General features: G+C 34.7%; 1 protein-coding gene across 1 annotated transcript in view; it reads left to right on the forward strand.

The window, feature by feature from the left end:
• LOC127018233 (sodium channel protein type 1 subunit alpha) overlaps positions 1–20507 on the forward strand; it is a 73134-nt gene that overhangs the window by 35931 nt on the left and 16696 nt on the right. The window contains exons 19-22 of the mRNA XM_050899725.1: positions 1947–2064; positions 3545–3699; positions 6415–6588; positions 9163–9285. Coding sequence (XP_050755682.1) covers positions 1947–2064; positions 3545–3699; positions 6415–6588; positions 9163–9285 — 570 coding nt within the window. The remainder of the gene's footprint in view (positions 1–1946; positions 2065–3544; positions 3700–6414; positions 6589–9162; positions 9286–20507) is intronic.

Raw genomic sequence — 20507 nt, forward strand, 5'->3', positions numbered from 1 at the left:
GCCTTTTATCCCATTGAGAAAGTACTATGACTTTTCTGACTTCCTCCAGAAGCTCATGAAAGAGCAGCTCTATTATACAGTCTTCCATGGAAAATCCATCCAGCAGTGCTGTTTTGGATTTGAGTCCAACTCCTTATTTTATATTGACTGTTAGTATAATGGGACTGTAGAAAAGAAATTATAAACACCAGAATAGCAGAGCCTTTGAATTAGCCGAGTTTTTGATGAGACCCCACTTAGAAAAGACTGAATGGATTCTCTACTTCTCAGGCCAGAGGGCACTAACAGGAGAGTTCCAGCTGGCTTCCGACCATATTGAGCTTTTCAGCACGATTCCTGGAGTTTTACAGTGCTGGCCAGGATCCTTTTTTGCTGATCGGGTCAGCTCTAAAAGTGGGGGGGTTTGTTTCTTTCTTTCTTTGGTTTGGTTTCGTTTTCAGCTGAGTACTCTTTTCTCCCTTAGCAAAGTAACAAATTAATCATCTTAAAATTATAAATTACACTGTTAATTTCAAAGAGCTTAATTTTAGTGTGCAAAAAGTAGCTATATATTACAGTAGCAATAATATTACAGAAAATCTGCTTCTTAGAAGAAAATAGAGAAATAAAATGAAAAGGTTTTTTCCCAAAAATGAAAAAGCTTTGGAAAAGTTTTGAAAAGTATTTTCAGAGTTATTTTGAAAAGTGGTAAATCATACTGCAAAGAATGATTTGTGAAAATTGGATTACTGGAAGTATATAATATTTTTCTAAAAATATCAGAGAGGCAACTCTGTAATGTAATTTGGAAAAAAACCTCTATAAATTGGTTCTTGTGACAAATAATGACAGAGCATGAAACAGGATACATCAACCCATTTTCCTGATAAAGTTGAAACATTGTTCTTCCAAGCTCTATAGTCACCACAAGATGAAATTAACTAAAAACTGGCTACTTAAAATATTACAAATTTTATTAAGCGCCATGCAACTCAATATCAATGAGTCCTGGAATTGTTACTGAAAAAAGGACTGGCTACTGCTTTAGTAAGAGTTCTGTTGTTAGCGTTTGGGGATTTTTTTTGTCCTCAATATCAAAAAGCCTGCTACAACCTAGCATTGATGAACCTATATTGCATTTATTCCATTGTTTTGTTTACCTCTACATCCTTAAATATGTTTCGTTCACAATTTTTACCCAATCTTTAGCCACAATACCAACCAGCTAGATTGCAACTAGCTGCACATTACAACACTTCTAGAATTTTTAGGATGAGGATTAGTTTAAATGCATTCAGTTTTTTAAAGTTTGGTTTCCACCTTCCCCTTCTCTCTCTTTATGCTCATCATGTTATCGAAAATTTGATTTGGTAATAAAACACAATCTGACATTTTATGGGCCATCCTTAAGCTACCTCAGCCTTTTTTTATGCAGCTTTTGCTTCACTCTGAGCTAGACTTTCAGCGATTTTAATCTGGACTTGCTGACCTCTAAAGTATAGCCTTCTATGCTGATCAGTGCTTTTTTCCCTCATTCCTCTGAGCTCCCACCTCATTTATATAGTTATATTTAGGCTCTTACCTGCTTTTCAGTAGATGCTACAGATTCCTCCATATATATTTAAGCTTCGTTATTTCTATGTAGGTCAAGAGATCATTGCCACTTGTGGCTAGTTGTGGTCATAAATCTTTGCAGGCTTAGCATCGTTATTTGTATTTTTCACTTTAAAGCATAATTTTGTTTAAAGCCTTATCTATCACTGATACACCTTCTATTTAATGGATCCATACAATGCAGAAGGAAAACCAAAGATTGTACAAATTTCACGTTTATCAGCAATTTACTTATGTTGAATACTAGAACATTCAGAAACATGGCAGAATTATTTACTTATTCTGAAAACAACTAATATTTGCCTTAAAAATATTTACTGTGCATTTGTGATGCATTTTTTTTTCCTTTACAGAAGTTAAATTTGTCCAGTTCATCCGAAGGTAGCACAGTCGATATTGGACTTCCTGCAGAAGAGCAACCAGAAGCTGAACCTGAAGAAGCCCAGGAGCCAGAGGCCTGCTTCACAGAAGGTGTTTGCAACAAAAATACTAATAATACTTATTCATGAAATATGGAATAATTATCTATTTAAACTAAGTATTAATATTTATGTATTGAATTACTCTTTTGTTAATGTTTAAACTATGATTATTAGCAGTAGTACTTTTAGACCATAATTTACCATATGGATACTGATACCACAATTACACTATATATCAGATAAACAATTAAGAAAACACTTTATCAGAAATTTATCATTATTTTTAAAATAAGAAAAATATATTACTGGAAGTTTTATTTTAGTATGAACTACTGTACTTTCTGAGTTTAGTTACAGTCTCTTAGATAATAAAATAACACAATATTTTTATACTGTTCTTCATAGATATCTATCAAAGTGCTTTATAAAGTATACATTACTGAAACAGCTGTTGAGCAGTAAATAAAAACTGCACCTGGATGGTCTTGTGCAAAACGCTAAATGAACCTTCTACAAATTGGCAAAAAGAGAAGGAAGAGCCGTTGTGCTCTTGCACCTGGGGCAAGAACAGTCTCACCCGGTGGACTCATTCATCTTTCATGCTTCCTTCTATTGGTCCTTTTACACAACTCAATAAAACAAGAATCAGGTCATAAACTTTATTTGCGAAGGCATTTTCTTGTTAGAAACCTTATGGATGTGTGCATGTGAAGGAGGTGGGGAAAGGAATAGGTTTAAAACAGTAAGGTAAGGACACATGCCATTTTTGGTATGTGTAAGCAAAAGTTAGATTTAGAGTTTGGAAAATAAATGCTACTGTCAGTGCTGGGATTGGGTTATTTCTGGACATGATAATAGACATTTCTTTAGAAATTTACACTGAACTAGTAAGGAATAGTACTGTAACAGACTTAGATTTGGCAAATAAAATGCCATTATTAATTACTAGTATTTTTCTACCTAAACAAAAGAAGAAACAAAATCAAGTCAGCAGCTAAATCATAAAAGCTTAAATAAATTAAGGGCTGGTACTGAAAAGCTCAGAACTCAGATAGGAGGCTTAAATTTCTTTATACAATAAATGCAACATTGTCTGAATTTAGTATCCTAAACAAAAGAAAGTACAATTTAATAACACTTGCCCATATCTTACTACGTAAACCTACTATACATTTGGATGAGTTTGTATGTTTTTACTCATATTTTGTATTTTGTAATTTGTTTTCATGTTCCATGGACTTTTATCTTTTTGTGTGCACTGTATTGAGCACTTAGTTCTTGATAAATGAGAAATACTTTCTTCTCACATGTTCATTTAATTGTAAATTCCGTTTATCTCAGTGTTAAATTTTTTTGCTTTGGAGAAAAAGAAGGTCATCTAGGTGAAAATCTGTTGGATTTTGCTAAATCGCACAGCTTCTGGAAAGGTAGATTTGTATCATTAACAGAATGCATAACCAAAATTAATGCAATTCAACAAAATCTCTTCCCCCCCTTCCCCCCCCCCCAATACATATGCTGTTTTAAAGGCTGTGTACGAAGGTTCAAGTGCTGTCAAGTAAGTATAGAAGAAGGGAGAGGAAAGCAGTGGTGGAACCTTAGAAAAACCTGCTTCAAGATTGTCGAACACAACTGGTTTGAGACTTTCATTGTCTTTATGATTCTCCTCAGTAGTGGAGCTCTGGTAAGTAAAACATGAACAGAATGTCACAATGTCATCAGAAAACTATTTAAAAGTTGGCCCTTCAAACATTGTTTTAACTTAGTTTTCTCCACCAGAAAGAACACACAATTCCATGTCTTCAAATGACAGGACTAAATTTTAGTCAGGCCTTTGAAAGAATGGTAGAAAAAGTCTCTTCTCAACAATATGTCAAAAAAAGAACAGGCATAATTGATTAGAGAGAGCTTAACTCCTTTGCTGAAAGTGATAGTGATAAGCCTGAAGCAGGGAGAGGGACAACATGTGAAGAAGAGAACATATTTAACTTTGTTATTTGAGTTTGCTCTCTAGTTTTACTGGTGTTTACTGATATAACTCAGGGAAAAGAACTGTCACTGATGAAAAAAGAAGAGTTTGGAAGTAACTGTAATGGCATAAACAGCTCACAATGTCTTGCAAGAGCCAGAGCTGGTTTATACAGTCTTATAAATGTTATGTGCTAGAACAGCAAGAAAGATTAAGACTGTGTGTTTGTGATTCTTCTAAGAATAAGAATTTATTATTTATGCTTCTAATTCAGCTTCTACTGACTTATGTAGACTAAAGGAATATCTGTAAAAACATGAATTTGCTTTAAGTTTAACAAGTATGTGAGGGCAGAATAAAAAGAAGCCAACCATAATATAAATCTATAACAATAAAAGAAATAAAACTTACCAATAATATGTTATTTCACGAGTACAAATAATGACAAAGAATAAAGAAATTGGAGATGAACTGTTAAATAAAGGTGAGTCTGGATACATACTGAGCTGAAGTTTCTTAGGCAAACTACTTGCCCTGAGATAACGCAGAGTATATCTGGCATCTACCCTGGTAGATGCAATTACCTTTTGGTAAATTACTTAAGTTCCTACATCATTAAAAAAATTGCGTTGCAAAATTGTATTATAAACTCTTTAGACCGCTCCCAACACTTTAAAATACCGTTAATGGTTAGCAGTTTATGATTATACTTATCATTAGTTTCAGTTAAATCTTTAAAAATAATTTTGCTTTTGTTTGGTCTAATATCAACACAACCATCAAATAAGCAACTTTTAGTCAACACCATGTGACACCTTCCCTGTGATTTAAAACCCTCGAAATAACAAAAGACTCACGTCTACACTATTGAATTTTGGTTCATGCTACCAAGTGGAGAAAGTCTTTAGTGACAAGAATTTAAATGAGAGAAAAGTACTGGCAAGAGATCTGACAAAGGTGAGTTTCCATCATTGTATTTAGAGGACGTTTGAGATGAGATCCCACAGTGTTAGCATCCCACGCTTTTGAACCTAAGGTGTGTGTCATCTACAGAACATTTATTTTGTGCAAATGCTTCAGAGACCAGGGATTAGCCCAAGCCTCTGGAGATGTGAGACCCTGCTCTGCCTTCAACTTCCTTTGTGATAATGAAAAGGTCTCTTTGGACCTGCCAGTACTGTACCCCAATGTTCACCCCAAGGCCACGCTCCAGACGAGTCTCACTGTCTGAGCCAGGCAGGAAATCTGGCAGGCACAGGCACACTGCAGACTGCCTGCAACCCCCCGCGCTAGGGGCATTCAGGCAGGGAGCAGACGCACTTCTAGCTGCCGAGAGCACTGCTAGCTTAGCCTCTGGCATGCTCCCACCTATAAGAAGGAAATGATATGTGTTGGCTCTTCCCAGTTTTGTGAGATGAAGTTGTTAGTGATTACATAGGAGTGTCAGATACCATAGTACCTGATCTAAGTATCCAAAATTACTGATACACAGATGTTAATTTGATGACAGATAGACAAACACTAGTCAGTTGAACTGACAGATGTAAAGTGATTCAAAAGCAGGCTGGGTAAAAATGAATGTTAGTATCAATAAATATCCAAACCTTTGCAAGCTAGCAGATCATTCCAGTTCTTTCAATCTGATAAAATAAATTGTTCTTCATAAGAAATAATTGCATAATTAAAATTTAAAAGCAATTAAAGGGAAAATTTCTTGGAGGACAGGAAGAATTTCTGAAAAGCAGAAGCTATATGTTTTTTCAAATGTCTAAAAATGGAAACACACAAAAAGTGTAAATAACATTGCAAGGATCTCAGAAATTTTATGTATCTCATAAAATGTGAATAATACAGTAAAGTAGGTATTTGATTTAGATAAATAAATATTTTTTTAAGAAAGGAAGAACATGGTTTATGAATTGTAATGTAAAATTTTCAAAAAGCAACAGGACTTAAAAACAAAAGGTCAATTGTATTGTCATTGTCCTGAAAATTTTACAGCTATGTCCCTGGATTTTGAAAATGGATCTACCTACATACAAACCAAATAATCTCAGTAGAATTCAGTTCAGGCACATCACTCTGCAGAATCAATGGTATTTGTGAGTACTGAAAATGATCTGAGAAGAATTCACCATCAGCAATAAATAAATAAATAAAAATCTCTGACCACTGGAGTGGTTGCTGTATAATATCTGCTTCTCCCACCTGTGAGCTGGAAAATATAGGTCCACAGGGGAAAACCAGGTATATACTAAGTTAGCAGAAAAGCAGAAAAGGAAACATTAGATAAAAGTGACACTCTCATGCCTTTTCTTGAAGAAAGATTGTTTCCTTTTTTTGTTGCCTTTTTTTTTTTTTTGTTAGTACCTGAAGTATGTGCAGTAACAAAAGGGAATAACAAATATCTTTGAATGTTTTTACTCACAGGCTTTTGAAGACATATATATTGAACAGCGTAAAACTATCAAGACCATGCTGGAATATGCTGACAAGGTCTTCACTTACATCTTCATTCTGGAAATGTTGCTGAAGTGGGTGGCCTATGGCTATCAAACATACTTTACTAATGCCTGGTGCTGGCTGGACTTCCTGATTGTCGATGTATGTAGTGTATTTCCTAGGTGTTATTTTTATATTTATTTTATCTGATTTTTTTTTAATTACTTGCGCTACAACCATAATGTCTATGTATACCAACTAGTTTACTTTTCAATTTGAAAAGTAAGGTAGATGGAAAAAATTCTGTATTTCTCTGTCTTTCACTTTATACTTACAACACTGCCTTCCTATATCACAGTGTTAAGAAAGACTGGAAGTTCTGCTAGCAGAAGAACCTCACATGGTAGCCCCACAAGCAGTTAAAGGATTTATCCCAACACTGCTGTTGAAAGAGGTTGTGCTGTCCTCTATTCTGCCCTTGGCTGCTCATTCCCACCTTCAGACCCACCTTCCCTCCTACTGTGGTCTAAGTCACATCCAGCATTTAGATGGGTGTCTGGTCCACCAGATATAAGACACATATCTGAATTAGAAGTCCTCTGGCAAGAAAACGAACATCATGTCCACAAATTTCAGCATATGGCTGAATTATGGTTTTACAAAGAATACAAGATGAATCTGTAACGTTGGTGGTGTGTCTTACTTAGTATTAAAGTCCAATAAATATTACTGAACTTGCAATCTTCACAGCTGTGTTTGAAATCAGGCTCAATAATCTTTCCTGCAAGGGTTTTCTCATAGTTATAACTCGACTGGGCTGCGCTGTGAAATGGGGGAGGCCATTTCTTGATGCATTGATACAATTATGGAGAATTTAAGAAGTAATGTCCTAAGTATACCCGCTTGAGAAAACCTCCAATGTGCAGAAATGCATACTGTTTCTGCAGTCTATGAAGTTCTGTGTGTGAAACTAAAATACTATGTTTTATATAGTTATGAAACCACAACCAGTCGCTACATTTTTAAGATAGAAATTTCTGGTAAAACTTACAGGAAGAAAAAATATTGAACAAGCTCAATTTTAAAATTAAGATGTGTTTTGTCCTGGTTTCAATGACTTAGAAACAGACACTGAATAGGTGAAAGGTGAACTTCATAAGCAGTTATTGACCCAAAGAATTGCTAAAAATCCAACAGTTTCTGAATGTGTTCCCAGCACACAAGGGCTAATCAAAGCAGTTCATTTTCTCAAGTTTTGCTTTGTGACGGGTGCCTACAACCTTTTTGATTGGTGTACATTATGGATTAAATATATCTAGGATTCAATTTCACATATACAGCTACAGATAACCACTTTCAAACATAGTATTCATACAAAGAAAGTACCCTGTCTTTGGAAAACACTTTTGTTCTTCAGCATCTAAATTCTTTGCAAAATGGGTACCTAAGTGGCACCTATAACAAAAAAGCTTGAAGAAGCATGCAAGCAGAAGCACCTGTTCCTTTTCTAAACTCATTTTCACTAATATTTGACCTTATTTAAATCATAATATCCCAAACAGCCATCTTGTGAATGTGAAAATTTGAATACTACTTTGTGTGAAAGTATAACACATATTCAAGTGTCTGAATAAGCTCATGATTAAATCATGGATTTACACACCTGGATATTTTCTTTAATTTCACTTTAGATTATCGCAGCTTGAAAGTTTGAAAGTTTTCAGTAGTATGATGAATGTGCTGGAGAAAGAAATTCAGATTGCAGAAGAACCTAGTTTTGTGTGTTGCTAGAGCTCAGGATTGACAAGTACAGAAAAGCTATTAACTTTTAAAAGCTAAAGATTTCACATATAATGCTTGTTTTTAAATATGGTTCATAAAGAGCACTGTCCTAGATTCTCTTTACCTGATGTATTGTTCTTTATAATGAAAGAGTACATGAGACTATTATGCTATTTTGGGCCCAATAAATAGTTAAGAATTAGAACAGCATAATGAAGGAGCATTTAGGGGAAATGGGAAACAAACAAGGTATTTTGGACATGAGCTGTAGCAAATGTAGAGAATATGGTATTTCTCACTGAAATAATGTAGGGACATAGAATATATAAAGGCCTGTGGACTTCTGCCACCTATGGAACTGTTCTTATAAGGTCTTTAAGAAACAGCATAATCCTGTATCAGCCTGTAGAGCACACAAATTCAGCAATCAGGCAAAAGGATTAGTCAGTGTAACTGAATATAGAAAAATTAATCCTTTCTACCAATTTCCAGAGGAGCAATGTTGCTCTGTGACCCATCTGTTAATTCAAAACAGGCTTCAATCATTTCCCTTTCAGTTGTGGGCAATCAAATGGGCATCATCAACTACAATTACTCATCCCAACAGCATTGTAAAACAAAGAAAAAGTGAGAGCAATACTTAAATTGGTAAAAAGGAGAGATTAATTTAATTTGCTTTTTGTGGTTTTAAATGCCCTCAAATCACTAGCAAAATATGAAATTCAGAAGTATTAATGTTTCCAGATATTAATTGTTACCTTATGATATTTTTGTTTGTTCATGTACCTATCCTACTCTTCTTTCATATTACTTTTTTTTTTATTTAAAAGACTTCCTATTCCTGAAGAAAGTGGTCCAAAATTAGATTCTTCTAAAGAAGTTTATATCTCACATCTATGGTATGTAAAGTAGTATGTACAATATAATAATTTTTACTTTCCTGTTTTCATATAGGTCTCTTTGGTTAGCTTAACAGCAAATGCATTGGGTTACTCTGAACTTGGTGCCATTAAGTCCCTTAGGACACTAAGAGCTTTGAGACCTCTAAGAGCTTTGTCACGATTTGAAGGCATGAGGGTAAGACAACATGAAAGAATCTGAAACTATGCATGCATAGAAAGAATCCATGCATGCAGAATAAGGAATGACAAGTCCATGCAGAAAGGCTGCACTATCTTTTTATCTATTGCATATCTTTTACTAACAGATAAGCAAAAAGCTTCATCAGTTCACCTAAATCCATATGCAGTATCACATAGAAGTTACATTCATTAAGGTTACTTTACTTTCTAGCCAATCTCAGGAGTTTTCCATATCAGGCTTTAAAATTACTAACTATGAACTCTCTTAACAGACTCTTAATAATGAATAAAATGTAACAAGATTTTATTAATTTTTTACCAATAAACATATCACAATATTTATACAGGAATCTAATTTAGCATTAGTTAATAAAGATATTTTCTGTTACCAGCTGAAATCCTTCCTTTTTCTTTATATTTGATAAACCACCTTTGGTCTAACCCCACTGAATTTTACTAGGTGGTACTAGAGATATATTCATACCTGCTAGTGGTTTAAATCTATTTCTGAGTTTGGCTGACTTTAAAAACAAATCAAGTTATTTGATTTCTCTATAAAATTATTCTTTTTGTAAGGTAAATGCTTTTCTTATTTCAACAAATCTCTATTCATTATTCAATACAATGTATATAAGGTTACTTCTTACTTATTCTGAGTAACTTAGAGGCCCTGCTTACTATTCATCTCACTCAAGAAAGCATTTTAACTTCTTTTTTCATTTGTTTATACCTTCTGTTCCTTAAAGCCACTGAATACAAACTAACTCTATATGCATGTCATTGAAATATGTTTTAAGAGAATGCTTTTTGCTACTTCATGGAAACATAAGAGGAAACTGCACTAATGAATTTCAAGTCGATTATAAGCCAGTGGAATAGCCTGGAATATACTGTCTGAACAACCTTTAGATACAAACCTAAGCTTCATCAAGTCAACTTGAGGCTTAGAATTCTGTTCCTTAAATTGTATTCATCAGGCTACATATCTCTACTTCAGAATGCATCAGAAAAAAATATTCCTAACCAATGATTACTAGGTTAATAAACTTCAGTTTCATATAGGAAATTGACTTTTAACAGTTTTCTCACCATTTGAAATTCATGAATTGATATTCAGCAGGGTGAGAGCTGGTCAAGTACTACAGAATGTACAAATTTTCATTTAAGTTTGGAATGACTATTTGATTTAGCCATTTTCTCTTTGTCTTTCTCTGTACTTACTGTTCATGAACATTCAGATAAATGTGGTTTTGTGCAGAGAAATGTCGGGAAATTGCTGTCAGCTTTACTTTTTTAATAATGTTCTGGTCAGCTGCAGGAGGACTGGGAGACCAGTACAGAAGTTACACAGGGACAAGAAATGCAGCTTTTTAGATAATGTTGGAAAAAACAGATCATTTCTAGAAAGATAATGTCAAAATTGATTGCCAAATGGTTTATTCCATTTTTCTGTATCCTTACGTGATTGCCTTAGTAAATTTTCCACTTAAAAGATTTAGGATATTCATGTTCAAAGAAAAGTACCTGTTATTTGAAATCTATTTACTGCTTTCCCTCATTTCTCACTGAATAACTATGAAACTATGCCAGAAGCCCAATCATATGATAGAATTTCAGATACACAACATGAATAATTTACGACCAACTTACTGTGTAGGAATCCCAGACAAGCCTGGAAAAGTAAAAAATATTTCAGCTCTGTCCTCCGACATTAATAATAATCAATGAAGTACCTGATTCCAGTCACTTAGCAAATTTGACTGGCCAACTGTATAGGCCTTATCTTTACTATTAGTTACATGCACTTCTGAAAATGGTTTTTCCAAAGCACTTGGCAAGTATTCATAACAGCTCATTGACAGATAGTAGCATTACTTTATGAATGACTCACGAACAGTAAAAAGATTCAAATAATAAATAATTGACCAGCTCATGATAAGACTATAGTCAAATTACAGTCTTCTCAGAAACTGAGTTCATTTCATAAAAATCCATAAAAACAGATTCTTTTATCTGCCAACAGAAAGTAAAAATAAATCAACCCTCTTTGCTTTTTTATATTGCCTATACCTACACTGAGCTGTGACAAAACAAGCTGAGTTTTTATTCAGCATGTATTTATAATTTTAATGTTTACCCCCATGTTCAAAACTGTGCAAATTTTGCCTTGAAAATATAAGAGATCATATGTATTTCACAAAAGTCCCTGTATACAAAAAGCTCTGCATCATTTTGTAAAACAATCTGCTAAGTTCTCAGCTACTTTAAATCAATCTTTTTCTTAAATAATTTTACTGTTCTGGTGAATTGGAAGAATACAGCATTTTACATAGCCAGTAAATACTAATAACTATTCTGTTATCCCTAAATATGAAACAAACTTCACTTTTTAAGTTATATTCTTCTAAGTCTACAGTTATACTCTGTAGTTACAACTTAATTTTGTAATTATGCTGTTTCATAAATGGGATAAATTCTCTTTCCAAAGTAAATATAAGATATATTAATCACTTGCACCAAAACAGGGTACAAGTGGTCCATAGCCTGTGCTTGCCTTGAGTACAGAAGAGAATTTTGTCATATTAAAGGCTTTTAAATTATCTGCTAGTATACTGAATTCTGAGAAGTTTTAATACTTTCTATAGTGAATCTCAAAACCAACTCCACCCAGATGCTGGAAGGCAAAGTAAAGAATTGCTTTAATTTAATTTAAATTTCTATCTTAGGGTTTATATTCTCATCTCAGTGTACATACTGAGCAGAAGTATCTGCAAACTGAGATTTGAATATACCCATTGCTTTTTGTTTAGCTTTTTAGTACTTGCAATATAATGCTTTTGCGCTAGTTCTGAATTGGTATGCTACTTGTAAATGTAGAATACTGAGTATACATTGCTTTGCTGAGTTAGAGAATTAAGTGACAATAAAGCATGCATTTGTGTCTAATTTCACAAAATAAAGCATGTCATGCAGTGCTTGATTTATTTATTAGAGAAATAGTAGAAGGCAGCAAACAATCTGAAATCCACTTGCACTTTCAGTTTTGCATGCCTTATGCATATTTCTGGCTGATGGCTTTAAACATTTACTGTATTTCAAATTTCCAGTCCAATTTCATAACTTGTAAAACTAAATTAGAGTATTTGATGTCTTAAATATCATCTAAAATTCAATGGCTATTCCTTATATTCCCTTACTAGGAAAGCAATAATGAGGCATTTTCAAGAGTACTCCAAACTTCATTAGTAGGAAAGAAACATTTCTCATATGATTGAGTTATAAAATATAACATCAAGTGTCTGTCATTACAGATTCATAACTAATAACAGGCTATATATTTCTATTTCATATAGGATAACCTTTCTTCAGCTTGGATGGGGTGGACCACTGGTTCCTCCCCCTATCTGTATTATGGGTACAGTATTTCCCCCTTTTCTACCCTTAACGATAACAGTGTGACTAATCACTACATTGTGTATTTAGGGCTAGAAGGAGAGACAAACTCATTTGAGAATCCTAGTAGCAGCAAAACTAGATTATATATATTCACCCTACACCCTCTTCTTAATTGCTTTAAATCTTTGGGAATAGTCCTTTGAAACTTCTGATGTTACAGAAATAACATGAAAACTTTTGAGAAAATCAGTATTGTTATTTAGAGTTTTCTGAGTTCTTTTTGCAGGAGAAAGGTACCTCAGCTGTTTTTAGATTTTTAGATGCTTTTTTAACTGAGATAAAAAATGGCTTTCTTTAAAAATTTGAATCTGGCTTTTACATTGTTTTGGAAAGATCTGTGCTTTACTCTGTTACTCAATTTATAGCTACATACATTCAAAAATATCCCATAGAAAGTTTTGAACACTACTTGTAATACATTAAGCACACACCAAAACACTATGATCTGAATAGTCACAACTACAGATATTTATATAATTGCAGTTTCAATTTTTGCATAATTTTTAAACCCCTACATATTACATTAAGTAAAACACTCCAACTGTATATAGATAACACGAGACATTGTATAACATATATAATTCTTTCTTGGAATCTGAATTCAGTCGTCTTTGGCCTGTGTTGGAAACTAGTTTTTTGTAATTTTTATACAAAATTGTCTTTCTTGGAGTCTAGAAATGTCCTGCAGGAGACATGTCAGTGATATAAAAAATTTGCATTCAGTATCAGATCCTTAGAAAAATCCAGTTCTTAGACTACAACCCTTCCAAGCACCAACTGTAGGAGGGTATCATTAGTGCAGGGTTTTTTATACCTTCAGTGTAAATGATGTACCAACATAAACAGTATTCACTGTAAATTTAGCATCTTATCTCACAGTTAAGAATTATGTATTCACTCTCAAGAAAGTGTATTCCCTATCTTCTGCAAGTTTCTTTTAAATAGAAAGGAATATATTTTGTTGATCAAAAGATTATGCACTTTGAAGGACTTTTTGAGGACTGTGATCTTATTCATTACCTTTGAGTTTTAAGGAAAGTCTATTAGAAGTATTACGTCTCCTGAAAGACAATTAAAAAATTTACAAACTTTGATGTAAGAAGACTCTCTATATAGATGTTCATAAATCATACAGGAAATATCTTAGTATTTTGAGATTTTTCTTAGACTGTAATGCTACAATTAGAAGAGAACTTTTGAAGGAGTTTCTTATATAACTGAAACTGATACAATTTTTGTCCGGATTTGTGTTTGTTGTATCTTGAAGAAAATCCTTACTTTTAGGATTAAAATTTAATGAAATTTGAATGAGATGCATAATATAGCTTACATTTCAATTAAAAATGTTAAAGAACACATAAAGGTCAATCACATTTAATTTATGCAACAGGAAGAGCAAAAAGTTATTTTTTTTACTGCATCTGGTGAAATTCGAAGATACTGTTCCCACATCAAATAATTACTCTGTTTTCATGCTTATGTGTATTTACAGTATTTACCAGGTCTTCTCAAACAAATGCAGCCATGTGATTTATTGCTTGGCAGATAAGTATTGTATTTCACCATATAGTATGTTAAATTGCGTCTTTTCTTCTATGTTGTCTTCAAAAGTATTTTGTTGTATACTTGATTTCTGGTGAGAAACAGAATCAAAGCTGCTCTGGGAACTCCAGTATTTTGTTAAATCCAACAGTGTAGCTTGCTTTTAATAGACTGTTACATGAATAAGAAATGTTTCTGTTGCTGCTTTAACCAAGTTAAATTTTCTTATAAAAGTTAGGACAGAACTGCAGAATCATTGAGGTCAGAAGGGACCTCCTGAGATCACCTAGTCGAACCTCCCTCCTAACAGTTCTGGCATTCCAAGATGTAAACCCAATAGCATGAAATTTTTCCAGCACAAAGTGTTATAAAAATAGTTTGTGCGTTAAGTGTTTGAGGAAGTATTTTGCTTTCTTTGAAGATAAAATTCACTATTAGAAGCATTCTTCAGTCAGCTGCACTTGTACAGTAACAATTAAGGAAAAGTAGAAAAGACTGCAATTGGCTTGTTAAGGGAGTGATTTTCTTTTCCTCTGAGATCTTTTATCTCTTGCTTCAACTTTATTTGTTCATTACTGTTAAGATTAAGATTTAGTTGTACCTCCTTGTCAGGTTTCTCTGATTCTTTCCATCTGCCTGTCTTTTCTTTGCATACTCTCCGTTAAATCTGAATTTTTCTTTAAAATTGCTGCTTTAAATGGTAGTTTTCTAATAATCTTCACCCTGCATTCCCAATACAGACTTCATTTTACTCAAAAATTGAAAACCTTGTCATAAATCTTGTCATAACTACTCAAATTTTTTCAATTGTTTCACACGTGAGGTGCTTCTCATGCCAGTTCTAACACTCTGACAAAATGCATTCAGTTATTTCATGAAACAACCTTTTGTCCTTTTTTTCTTGATTTAAATAATATTCTGGTCTCACTATGATAATTTACTTTTACATACTTTCTATTTGCTACTTTGTAGTGATCCTGAATTAAGGATAAGCATTAGTTTGCTAGAATAAGATTTCAGTTTTATTTTTTCCTTTGCTTCTAACTTTTCTAAAGATTTTTCTAAATGTTATTTAATTCTGGGCATACATAATCATAGATCATGTAGTTAAGAATAAATTATATGTACGTACATGGTATTAAGGCAAACTGTGTAGCAAAGGTGACAATATTCTAGTTCTTTTACTATGCATGTCTTAAAGGCAAAATCCATAAGATACCTCTAATTTTGGTTGGAGGATAGAGAAAAGACAAAGCCAGACTCTTCTCAGACGTGCACAGTGATAACAAGAGGCAACAGACACAAGTTGGGTTACGGGAAATTCTTATTTGATATAAGGGGTTTGGGGGAGGTTTGCATTTTTTCTTTTGGAGTTTTTTTGGGCGGGTATTTGATTTCGGGGGTATTTGATTTCAGGGGTTTTTGTTTTGGTTTGGTTTGGTTGTTTTATTTTTTTTACAGTGAGGTAAATACTGGAACAATGGAACATAATTAGTGGATTAGAGATAACACATTCATACAAACATGGTGCACCACCCTGATTTCTGTTTGTGGGACAAAGTTATGAGAGTTTCTCACAAGAAGTCCATTAAGATAAAATAGAGAGGAGTAATTAATTGAAAATGAGAAGGTTTGAATGACTTGGATGAATCTATATTTTTAGATTCACCATAGTTCCTCCCTAGAATCATTATTTGGATCATGTCAAGTAGGTTGCACTTTCTCTCACAGAAATATTTAATTCTTATCCTCTCTTGTCTCTAAAGCCAGTTCATAGCTGATCATCAAGCACACGCAGCATGCTTCTTCCCAGTGTACCCATTCCAAGCTATTCAATGACAAAATATGTAGTTTTGAGGTGTCTTGTTAAAGTATGTATTGGCAAGTAAAAGACTTATCTCTCTCTCTCGCTCCCCCCTCCCCACTCCTCTCCATTTCTCCCTCCCCCATTCTGTCCTCATCTGCTAGTTTGCCTTGTCAGGTATGTTTTACTACCTGATATAAACATTGGAAAAATGTGATCAATTTTCTTTATTACCTTTGAATAAAAGTTCCCATCTACATTACTGGTGTGGGAATGTACATATACTTTATCCCTTCAACATAAAGAACTTTTAACCCTTATATATCCATACATGACATCAAGCTCCATGGATACACTCAGACGAGACAGGGTACCTTGTGTGGGAATATTTTTCCTGTACTGCATCATCAGTTATCTTCCTTCATGGGCACCTCCAAACCTCACACTAAGCAACTGCAGCAAAGATCCCAAAGCCTCCACTGAGGATCAGTCTTAATCCTCTGCACTGGGCAGTGTTTGTGTTCTGTCTGCTGGCCCACAGGTTGGGTACCTCTGTTGCCTTTGTGAAAGGAACATTTCCAACTGACGTAGCTTCTCCTAATTTAAGCCCCATACCCATTTCCCACTGACTTTCTGCTGTGTTATGACTTGTAGAAGCGCCTCCTCTAACTTCAGAGAAAGGCAGTTTTCATCATCTGTTTTGTAGTACCAGGGAGAATAGGAAGCCATTATTACAGCATTTTTGTTATTATTTGGTCAGAACAAAGGGACTGCCCCAACCACTTTTGTCATGCTGAGCCCCCTGCCACCTTACAAACACTCACAGGTCGCATATGGGAAGGGACAACAGGAGCGAAGGCGCTGCTTTCACATGACATTGCAGAAACAAAATGGTCCCTGCTTGCCAGCAGGGACTGTAAACACACAAACAGCGTGTGTACTACACTACTAGTACAAGATGTTTACGTTACATGTATACTATACCTTGAAAAAATCAGTGATTATTGATAAATTATTTCTCAGTGATTTTTTTTTTAATTTCTTTTTTTATTTTAGGAAAACAAGGTGCTCCCAAATGTCGTGTTTACTGAGTAAGAAAATAGTACCTTGAATTTTCAGGCTTTGGGGAATTTTAAAACAGTAGAAATTCAGATGAAATTCCTGTTTTGCCATTCAAGTGCCAGTCCCTTCAACTTTATAACTTGTTCTAAATTGTTTAAGATGAAAACGGATTACATAAGGTTTGATTTTTAGATGGTAGATGTTAGGTTTTAAAAGGGAAAAAAATGTTTTCTTGTGCATGCATGTCTATACTTATGTATAAATCATCATATTTGGAGTAAAATATCAGCAGAAATCTTGACTTGATTTGAACAGGTATAATTCACCGTTTCACAACTTCAAACCCATCTTCTACCCAGTTAAAAACCTCTGCCTATGAAAAAGAATTAGGCCTATTTTGTTAGAGATTGTTTACACTTTACTTAGGGATAGCATATTACTGATCATGATCTCAGTGCTGTCTGTCACAAGATATTCTCATGATGAAAATGAACTCAAATAGTTATCAACCGGGCACCTTCCAACTGAATTATTTTAGGGATTTCACAGTTTTCATCTGAATTATTTAAATGTTTAAGCTCATCTTCACCCTTGTTAATCTTTGCACAAACCTGGATAGTAGCAAATTTCATCACTGCACTGGTGGATGATCTCATAATTGATGAAAATTGTATTTGCTGAGATTTTTTTCTGTTGATTTTGTTTGTTGATTAAGACTTTATCACCACTGATTACCCTGCAGGTCCACGCATTTCCTCTTTTTACCTGACAAACCAAACGAGAAAATTGAAGGAATTGCACGTTTCTTAAGGTACTTCTCTTCTAGAAATCTAGTGCCATGTTTTACATCACACTGCATATCTACAAGGTTCCAGATTACCTTTACGTATACAATTTTAGTAGTGAAATGCCAGAAACTGCCATCTCATAAACTCGAAGCCACCTATGATCCCCAAAGTGTGAAAAGCTTACTAAGAGATACTCTGCAAGAATTTCCCCATTCTTCATAGATACAATTATGAGATTAACTTCATCCCTGGAGACAGAGGAGCCATTCAAGTATTTTGGGGGGAAGGTACTTTAAAGAATTCTTGGGAACCTTTTGCTCTATACTACTTACCTTTGCATTTCTAATTACCTTTCAAAAGGGTTTGTCAATAGGGCAATTGATATTTTGGATTTGGTTTTGCTGTGCAATTAGCAAAATCCAGGAGTTTGGGGGGTTTGGGTTTCGTTTCTTTTTTTTTTCTTTGAAATTCTTTGATGTAGGGGTCTTCCTTCCTATCATATGGACATAAAAGAGCAGAATGGGTGCATATCTCTCTTAAATTTGATTTACATAACAAATTTTTTGATTGCATGTCACCTTATGAGCATCTGTCTATTTTTGTAAGCACCAGTCTTTGGAAAACACCACTATTTGCATACAGAGAAGTTCCTATTGATATATTTCTGACTTGTCTGATAGGAAGATGTGCCCATGCTTCATGATGGGTAAACCAGAAAATGCATAGTATACATATGATAGAGGATTCAGTGATAGTGGAAAAGCTATCAGTTAAAAGTACATGAAGGAGAGCCATACATTGAATTCAAGCTGCTGGACAGCTGATCTCACTGTGCTGGTGCTTGGCCTGTGAAGGTCCAGTGGTATGCTTATGCTGCCGTAATACAAATAAATCAGCTGATGCACTGGTTCTCTTGTAGCTGTTGATTCATAAATGCAAAGAGCAAGGGATGATAATTCTCAAGACAGAGGTTTGTTCCAATGATTCCTTGCCTTGGACTATCAGATAGTGCTAATCTTTTTGATTCAGATATGGGCTTTCTTCATGGTCTTCCTCAGATGCTCTTTTGATCCCCTGACTGAGAAAGTTACTGTATTCCTTATGTCTTTTCCTCCCTTGCCTCAACTCCTCCACAGTTTAAGAGAGAATACACCTGTCTGATACCTGATACCCACCACCTGCTCTAGTCAGTGTGGTTTCTGCATCTTTGAGCCTTCCTTGTGTGATGTCCTCAAAGTCCTTTACTATTGAGAACATGCTAAACTCAGACCATGTATGTCACCTGAGCCTCCATTCCTGTCCACTCATGGCATACCTACCTGCTCATTCCAGCAATCTTACCTCTGTGGTGGACCAAGAGTCTAAACCAGTGGCTACTTGCTCAGTTCTTCATCTTTCAATGCAAATGCTCTCTCTGGCAGCTTTGTGTACATCTGGACTTTGGCCAGGTCAGCAGGGGAGATTCATGATCTTATGGCAGATGTTCTTACCTCGTACTTGTTCAAGACAAGGCAATACTCATAGCTTACTCTCAAATCCTGCCCAAGTCAGTGTCAGTGTTTCATTTGAGTCAAGAATGAATTTTCTTATTTTGCTCTAATGTGGCTTATGCTATGTACGCTATTGTCAAATTCCCTCTGCATGCTGCTGTCTTTGAACAACTGGCTCTTCAGTCTTTGTATTGCTAAGAGACAGATGAATGGCTTTTTGTAACAAGCACCATCTGAAGTCTATGACTGTGTGACTATACAGATAGTCACTTAAAGAGAAAGAAACTATTCATTTTTTTGGACATATGTATTCAAGCCCACAATTTGTTCCTCTTCCTTGGAGTTCCTGAAGGCTTTCTCAGGCTTTCCCAGCCATCAAGGAATTGAGTACAGGAGGAACATGTCTTACGCTTGTTAGGGCCATATAGCATGCATAGAAGATAAGGTTTGATTCCATCCATAAAGGTCATGGTGAAGTAAAAATTATTTGGCTTTCTGTGCTTGTGTATGTGAATCTTACGTGAGAATGTACATGCAGAAAAAAATATGAGGTAACAGTTAAATAACCTCTATAGCCTTTGATGGACTCCTTCAAAGCACTCTGATATGAGATCTGGCACATCAAATCTTTGGGAAACGTTTCCTGTTTAAGCCTAAAATTATGAAGTTGACAACTTCCAAAGTGGAGGCAAATAAAGTACTTTGTCATTTTAAGTAGGAAGAATGTTCCAGACATAATCCTATAATCTTCCTTTCCATCCCAAAGATGGTAACTTCCTCCTCCTTTGCACCAGGGACAGAGTTTGGAACTTCTTCACAGAAGCTGCAAAAGTTACAGAAAAAATGGATAAGTATTACTGAAGATTGTTCCTGGTTTGTTTACAGATTTCAGGAGGCCCTGATATATCCATTAGTCAGGTCCAATGTAGGAGTTCCTGGAAAGCCTGTGGCTGCTGAGGTGCCAGGATCTATTGAAGCTATTTTGCTGTGGGAACTATCATATATTTATATGTCACCATGTGTTTCAGATATGTAGTCCCACAGCAAGGCTGAATCTAGTAAAGCTTCCTTATAT

Source organism: Gymnogyps californianus, chromosome 7 (genome assembly GCF_018139145.2).
Source record: "Gymnogyps californianus isolate 813 chromosome 7, ASM1813914v2, whole genome shotgun sequence".
Classification (NCBI taxonomy): Eukaryota; Metazoa; Chordata; class Aves; order Accipitriformes; family Cathartidae; genus Gymnogyps; species Gymnogyps californianus.